General features: G+C 39.0%; 1 protein-coding gene across 1 annotated transcript in view; it reads left to right on the forward strand.

Annotated features, from left to right (window-relative positions):
- RAB3GAP1 (RAB3 GTPase activating protein catalytic subunit 1) overlaps nt 1-8,329 on the forward strand; it is a 107,767-nt gene that overhangs the window by 84,532 nt on the left and 14,906 nt on the right. The window contains exon 17 of the mRNA XM_023515852.1: nt 2,742-2,969. Coding sequence (XP_023371620.1) covers nt 2,742-2,969 — 228 coding nt within the window. The remainder of the gene's footprint in view (nt 1-2,741; nt 2,970-8,329) is intronic.

An 8,329-nucleotide genomic window follows, 5' to 3' on the forward strand; every position in this document is an offset into this window, starting at 1 on the left:
GAGTTGGAGGTTGCTGTGAGCTGTGATGCCACAGCACTCTACCCTGGGGCATAGCTTGAGGCTCCATCTAAAAAAAAAAAGAAAACAAATAGTTGGTATAGTTGTTATGGGGTGAGATAAGGACCACCGACTCAAATTAGAATTTCAAAAAGGAGTCTTTATTATTAACCATGGGGCTGTCTCAGCAAAGTTTAAAGCAGACTGAGAGAGCATTGAGGAGTCTGAAGTTGGCAAGAGCCAAGCAGGTGGGCTGAAAATTAGCAATGAGAAGCAAAAAGAAAGTTGGCAAAAGAAGCAAAAAGTGAGCAAAAAGGTCACAATGACCTCTTACAGAAGCGAACCTTGCAATTTAGCAGTTTAGCCAATAGGTAACATAAAAGAAAGTTAGATAACAATAAAGTAACATAATGCAGATCTAGCAACTAATGGATAAATAAAACAGTTTCTCAAAGCACTTAGTTCATTAACTCTCGTGATGACAGTTCTTGGCCCTTCTTATCTGTCCTGTTCCAGCCTGATCAGGACCGATTTAAGAATAATGGTATTTGGCATCATTTCATTTACCTCTTTTTCCCTTTCCTCCTACCCAGGGGGTGGTGTGAGGCCGCTGGCATCCATCTTATGGGGGTGATAAGGCAGCTGGCACCCATCTCATAGTAAACAGAGAGAAGCCATTTGGCTCTCAAGGCAAGTCCAAAACCAAATTATGGTTTGTGTGCACAGCAGGAAATACCAGCCTCCACAGCAGTTGTTTCCCACCTGACCTCCAGCTACCTTCATATTCATCTATCCTGCTGTAGTATCTTTGTAGAGGCATGTGTAGGAGATTCTAAATGGGAACTATGGAAGTTTTTCATGGTAAGGTTCTATGTACGTCCTATAATATTGTACTTCAGCAAAACTGTGATCAGTAGATTATTTTGGACTAACCTAGGCTCCTACAAATCTTGTATTACATTTTTTTAAATCAGAAAACTGATCGTAGTTCAAATAACCAACTTGGACACCTGGCCCTATGTGGGAATTAGATAGCATATTTAAGAAAATACGTAGCACTCTAAAATAGATATGGTTGCCTTTACCTTTTTTAATAGAGATGGCTTAAGTTAATACTAAGGGAGTCCCCAGAGCATTAGATAAATGCTAATCTGTGCTTGAAGTACCTACATTTCACAATTCCAGAAGGATGGGCAGATTCTAGAGCATGGCCTTGTACTATAAACCTTAAACAGTAAAAAGAAGATAAATGGTAGCTGCAGTGAGTCGTGACCCTCTCTTGGTAGCTGTTATGTTCAGCCTGCCATAGTAAGGACAACCAGAAGGGAGAATTGTGGTGTGAAAGGTCTTTCTTTTCTTTCTTTTCTTCCTTTCCTTCCTTCCTTTCTTTTTTTTTTTTTGCCAGAGTCTCAAGCTGTCACCCTGAGTAGAATGCCGTGGCATCACAGCTCACAGCAACCTCAAACTCTTGGGCTTAAGCAATTCTCTTGCCTCAGCTTCCCAAGTACTTGGGACTACAGGCACCTGCCACAATGCCTGGCTATTTCTGTTGTTGTTGTTGTAGTTGTTATTATTGTTTGGCAGGCCCGGGCTGGGTGTATGTGGTTGGCACCTTTGCTGCTGAGCTATGTGTGCCAAGCCTGAAAGGTCTTTCTTTAATCTGTTGTGCATGAGTAGAATATTATTTTTTGTAAGTTTGCTTTAGTCTCCCAGGATATTTTCCTGTGAGTATGGTGCCGTCTGGTTACGATCTCTAGATTGTTATACATTAATCCTGAATACTGAGTGACCCATTGCAATTCACAGCAGTTCTTTGTTGCCATGAACTGTGTTATAACCCTTAGAAGTTTATATTGACAATGAAGGACCTTCCTCTGATCCCTCACCCCTTCAGGGGATGCCCTAAGATGGTAGGGATGGTGAAGCTGGTAGCCAGTGAGCCCCGTACAGAGAAATTGACAGTTTTGCCCTTCACATTTGAGACAAACCATTCTCATTATGTTGGTTTTCAGGCTCATCATCAGTACTCTATTAGCACATTACTGGAACTTTTGCAAAAAGACCTCCATACCTTACCACTAACACTATGCAGCTTTTTTCTTCTAGGCTTGAGTAGAATCACTGAAAAGTTTTGGCATGCATCATCATTAATTACATAGAATTATCCACTGAATAAAACTTTAATCAGTTTGCTTCTAAAAGTCTGAAAAATAATAGTTTGAATTCAAATTCCTTAAACAGCACAAAAATCAGTTTATGTGATGGTAATGCAAAGCACAAGAATTTGATGTCTGAATAGAACATTTTTTAGATTATCAGATGTTTATTGTAATACTAGTATTGATTTATTGCGTAAAAGAGGAGCAGAACTTTTCCATCATTGGGTTGTTCTTATCATGTTGTGTATTATTTAATTTACTTAAGCTTATTTGCTACTTTTGTAAACGTATTAAGTAGTTATTACACTGCAGTTTTAAACTAAGTTATGGAACATAAAATGTGTTTAAGAAAATGATGTCACATCAAGTTTGTATTCCCAAATGCATCAAATGAGAATGTTTTCTTTTTCAATAAAACTGAAACAACGAAAATAAAATGTTTTTGGTGTTTTAACAGCTGGCATGTTTTACCTATTGTATTTGTAAATATTAGATTGGCTTTTTGTGAAAGTATGATTTTCCAGATGGGCTTATCAATAACTGTTGATTTTATTTGATTCTGCTGAATTTTTTATCTTATTTTAGGCAGCTAATCCAGGTTGTGTTCTGGAAGATTTTGTGAGGTGGTATTCACCCCGGGATTATGTTGAAGAGGAGGTGATTGATGAAAAGGGCAACATGGTGCTGAAAGGAGAACTGAGTGCCCGAATGAAGATTCCAAGCAATATGTGGGTGGAAGCTTGGGAAACAGCTAAGCCAATTCCTGCTAGAAGGCAAAGGAGACTCTTTGATGATACACGGGAAGCAGAAAAGGTAATTGAGGTTTAAATCTCTAATACTAGACTGCTAATTACCATTCTCCCATGTTAGAAACTCAATTACGGACATAGGAGCTTTAGGCCCACTTGAGAAGCAAAGTATTAAAATTAAATTAGTCTTTTATATCTAGCATTCACACTTACAATGTTAGAATTAGTTGCAAATAGGCCAAAGAAAAGATATGCATAGTTTTTGCAGACTGCTTACTGTTGGACTATCTCACAGTATTAAGTTAAAAGCATTAAAAACGGGCATGCCTCCTTAGCTTACAGAAGCTTTTCAGTTTAATTAAGTCCTCTTTGTTTATTTTTGTTGTTGTTGCAATTGCCATAAAAGTCTTTTTCATAAAATCTTTCCCCGTAAGAGGGACTTTATCTAACAAATGCATCAGCGTAGCCTAATTCTTTGTACCCTCAATAATCCTAAACAATAAAAAAAAGGCAAGGGGGGGTGCTCAGCACCCATAGCACAGTGGTTATGGCGCCAGCCACTACACTGAGGCTGGTGGGTTTGAATCCAGTCCAGGCCAGCTAAACAACAATGACAACTGCAACAGAAAATAGCTAGGTGTGGTGGCGGGTGCCTGTAGTCCCAGCTACTTGGGAGGCTGAGGCAAGAGAATCACTTAAGCCCAAGAGTTGGAGGTTGCTGTGAGCTATGTTGCCACGGCACTCAACCAAGGGCCACATAGTGAGACTCGATCTCAAAAAAACTTGGGGGTGGGGCATGTCCTTTGACCTAACAATTTTACTACCAAAAAATTTATTAAGGAACTATATGAGGAATTGCACAAAGATCTACTTGCATGAATGATGTTCAATGAAGTTCTTAACTAATAAAGTAGAAACACAAAGTCACCCCAGAAAGAGATAGCCTAACATTGTATGCCAAACACTGGTAGGGTTTGGTAGTTCATGGCAGGCACCAGCTATGGGAAGGGACTTAAATGTAAACAAGACTAGAAGTGGACCCTTAAAGAGAGTCAGATAGAGAAAGAAACCCTATAGGGATAAAGCAATGATGGAAATGAAGGAATAAGAGGGGGAAATTAAGGATACTGTAGAAATGAAAGAGAAAGGAGACAATCTCTTTCTTCCAGCCCTTCAGTCCATTAAAGAAACTGCAGAAAAGACCCCTTTCTGTCTGATACTACTGGGAGTAGAAGAAAACTCACCACATCTATACAAGATGACTAAAAAAGAAACAAATGCTAATTGAATATTTCAGTTAATGAAAATATTTCTCAGAAAAGCAGCCACAGAGCAGAAGAAAATTATAACATAACACTCTGTACTGAATCAGATATCCTCAAACAATTATGGAGGTTTTAAAAAGCACATTTAATTAGAAATACTAAAACCAGGAAAAGAAACGGACCAAAAACCCCACAAAGAAATGAATTCACAGGCTCAGCGCCTGTGGTTCAAGTGGCTAAGGTACCAGCCACATACACCTAAGGTGGCGGGTTCGAATCCGGCCTGGGCCCACCAAAACAACAATGATGGCTGCAACCAAAAAATAGCTGGGTGTTGTGGTGGGCACCTGTGGTCCCAGCTACTTGGGAGGCTGAGGCAGGAGACTCGCTTGAGCCCAGGAGTTGGAGGTTGCTGTGAACTGTGATGCCACAGCACTCTACCCAGGGGCATAGCTTGAGGTTCTGTCTCAAAAAAAAAAAAAGAAAAGAAAAGAAATGAATTCACAGCTGATTTCATTCAAACAGAAGTGGAAGAAAACGACAAGCATATTGAAAGTGAAGAGAAAATAGATTTATATTTAAATTGCAAGGAGCCTAAGAAAGAATAGATTTATATTTAAATTTAATAAAAGACATTAAAGAAAAGCAGGAAAACAGCCAAGAGAATGAGATAAAGGAATAAAAGGACTTCAAGAAAAAGTAATAAAAATGAAAGATAAGAAGAGAAGGAATAATGCTCATATATTTACCAGTGTCCTTGAAGAAGAAAAATCTGAACACTAAGGCAGAACTAATGTAGTCGTGTGTGGCTCAATGACATGGGTACATTTTGAAGAATGCATTGCTGGGCAGTTTCATCACTGTGCAGACATCCTGAGTGTACTTACATACACTTGGATGGTATAGCCTACTGCATACCTAGGCTATGTGTGGTATGACCTGTTGCTCCTAGGCTGTAGAGCTGTACAGCATGTTACTGTACTGAATACTGTAGACAGTCATAACACAGTGGCAGTTGTGTATCTGAACATATCTAAACATAGAAAAAGCACAGTAAAAGTACAGTATTATAATCTTATGGGACCACTGTCACATATGCATTCATTCTTATGCAGTGCACAAACTGCAATCCAAGAAAACCTGAAAATGTGAATCTATCTTGGCGAAAGAGCTCACCAAGTACAGGGGGAAACTGACCAGGAATAACAAATGCCATAATACAGTATTGTAAAACTACTAGGTCTTAACTCTTAAAAAAAGAACATCTTTAGGACTCTATGCAAAAAGATGAAAATAACTTAATGAACAAGAGAATTGGGCATCATTTTCTCAAAAGCAACATACAAAGCAAGGCAACATGGAGCAACATTTTCAAGAAACTTAGGGGAAAAAGTGTGAATCAAGGATTTTATATTCAGCCTATAAAAAACATTTTTCCCTGAGTTGTTAAACATATAATACTAGACACTTGCCTTTCCTAAGGAATCCAGTGGAACTACACTGTCCAGTAGAACTTTCTTGATTGTTAGAAGCAGTTTTTACTATGCCATCCAAAGTGAATGTCATTGCCCATATGTGGCTTTAACATGTACTTAAAATGTGACTAGTGTAACGTATAACATAGGAACCCTAAGGCAGGGGGCGCCCATAGAAACTGAATTTTTAAATGGCCTTGTCTCTCTGTTGGCTACTTTATTGAAAAGCACAGTGTAGGAGGATAAATTTCACCCAGCTAAGGGATGGCTGGGGAGACTTTGGCAAAGGACTATGGTGAGCATTTCATTTATTTAATTTTAGAGCTTAGACTCTTGTTTTAGCTCTGAAACATGGGAAACAGTAGAAGAAGAATATGTAAAAATGATATGTTTAGACAAAGTGGAAAGAGTGCTACTAAAAAACTGGGATGAAAAGGGAAAAGGGGGGAGGAAGTAGAATAAATCATTGATTTTTACATAGGTAATAGGTGGTAATCAGATGATGCCACTTAAAATTGTGAGGTCAGATATAAAATAATTAAAGATATACGGGGGTTTATATTATGATTATATGTATTATTTAATTTGCTTGAGCTTATACAGCTCTTTAAAACTGTAAAAGGTGCTATAAAAAGTATTAATGTGAGGATATGTACTAGAATAGAAATCTGATTCTTCCTAAATACCAGAGGTTTTTGGTTTTGTTTTCTATCACCTCAAGTATTTATCTTTTCTTTATGTTGGGGGCATTACAATTCTGCTCTTCTGTACAAATACTAGAACTTATGTTTCCTATCTAACTCTGTTTTGGACCCCTCAAACAACATGTCATCTACCCTAAGCCTTGTTCCCTTCCCGGCCTCTGATAACCACCATTCTACTCTCTACCTCCATGAGATCCACTTCCAAGAACAGTTTTTTAAAAAGCAAAGAAAACACACCAAATAAACACACATAATAAAGATCCTGTTACAGAGAATAATTATAATATCAAATAGTCATATAAAACCCAGCTGTGTACTATAAACCAGAGATGCTGTGATTCAAAAGGCTACAAATTAAATGAATGGGTAAAGATTTACCAGGTAAATGAAAACAGAAGGTAAGGATTACAATTTTTTTTTAATGCTGAAAAGCTGATTTTATTTATTTATTTTTTTTTTAGAGACAAGAGTCTCACTTTGTCACCCTCAGTAGAGTGCGGTGGCATCACAGCCCACAGCAGCCTCCAGCTCTTGGGCTTAGGGGATTCTCTTGCCTCAGCCTCCCGAGTAGCTGGGATTACAGGCGCCCACCACACCCCCAGCTATTTTTTTGTTGTTGTTGCAGTTTGGCCGGGACGAGATTTGAACCCACCACCCTCAGTATATGGGGCTGGCACCCTACTCACTGAGCCACAGGTGCTTCCCAGATTTTATTTTTATTTCTCTCTTTCTTTTTTTCTTTGAGTCAGTCTCACGCTGTTGCTCTGGGTAGAGTGCAATGGCATCACAGCTCACAGCAACCTCTAACTCTTGGGCTTAAGCAATTCTCTTGCCTCAGCCTCCCAAGTAGCTGGGAATACAGGCACCTGCCATCTGTAGGAGTGTATAGAAAAGGATGTATTGCGGCTTGGCACCTGTGGCTCAAGTGGCTAAGGCACCAGCCAGTTACACCTGAGCTGGTGGGTTTGAATCCAGCCCGGGCCTGCCAAATGACAATGATGGCTGCAACCAAAATAATCAGGCATTGTGGTGGGGGCCTGTAGTCCCAGCTACTCGGGAGGCAGAAGCAGAAGAATTGCTTGAGCCCAGGAGTTGGAGGTTGCTATGAGCTGTGATGCCACGACACTCTACCCAGGGCGACAGCTGGAAGCTCTGTCTCAAAAAAAAGGGCATATTGCCTATGATCCTAGCACTCTGGGAGGCTGAGGTGGGTGGATTGCTTAAGCCGAGAAGTTTGAGGCTGCTGTGAACTAAGATGCCAGGGCACTAAAGTTTTCAAGGGCAACAGAATCATACTCTGTCTCACAAAAAATAAAATTAAAATATAAGAGGGTATATTTTCTGTATACTTTTGACTTCCAAGAGAACACTAATGTTCTATATATTCAAAAAAATAAATTAATAAGATGGGAAGAGGAGAAATAATCTAAAATTGGAAGCAGACCTAGACAAATGAATGCAGCTACTTTCAAATGAGTTACATAACCATACTAAAGGGGTTTGGGATAGGAAGGAAAATCTAATCCACGTGATTTATGACCACATGGGAGATGTTGGTGTATACTCTCATTTGTGGTGGGGGATGGGAAAGGACTGCAAAAAAATCCTGAACCCTATTTCTAGGTTTGTTTTTTGTATTGGTATGGGTAAAGCAGTTCTGAAACTCTGTAGGTGTATTATTTGGTTGAATGATGAGAAAGTAAAACTGTTGATGTTGTTGGAAGTCAGAATTCTTACTGTGAAGTGAGATGCAAACATGGAATTGAGGAAGGCGAGAATGAACCCAGTGGATTGAAATTAGAGGTATTATCTATAATTAGATTTTACAGAGTTTAAAAATATTGATAGATATGCGGGCATGTCTATATAAAGTACTTATGCATATGTATATACAAGCATACGTTGCTTACCCCTCTTCTGAAGTATAGAAGCAGTGACACACTGGTAGCAGTGAGCACATATATCTTTTTTTTTTTTTTT

This window comes from Otolemur garnettii, unplaced genomic scaffold (genome assembly GCF_000181295.1).
Source record: "Otolemur garnettii isolate 467f Iridium unplaced genomic scaffold, OtoGar3 scaffold00080, whole genome shotgun sequence".
In the NCBI taxonomy this organism is placed as follows: Eukaryota; Metazoa; Chordata; class Mammalia; order Primates; family Galagidae; genus Otolemur; species Otolemur garnettii.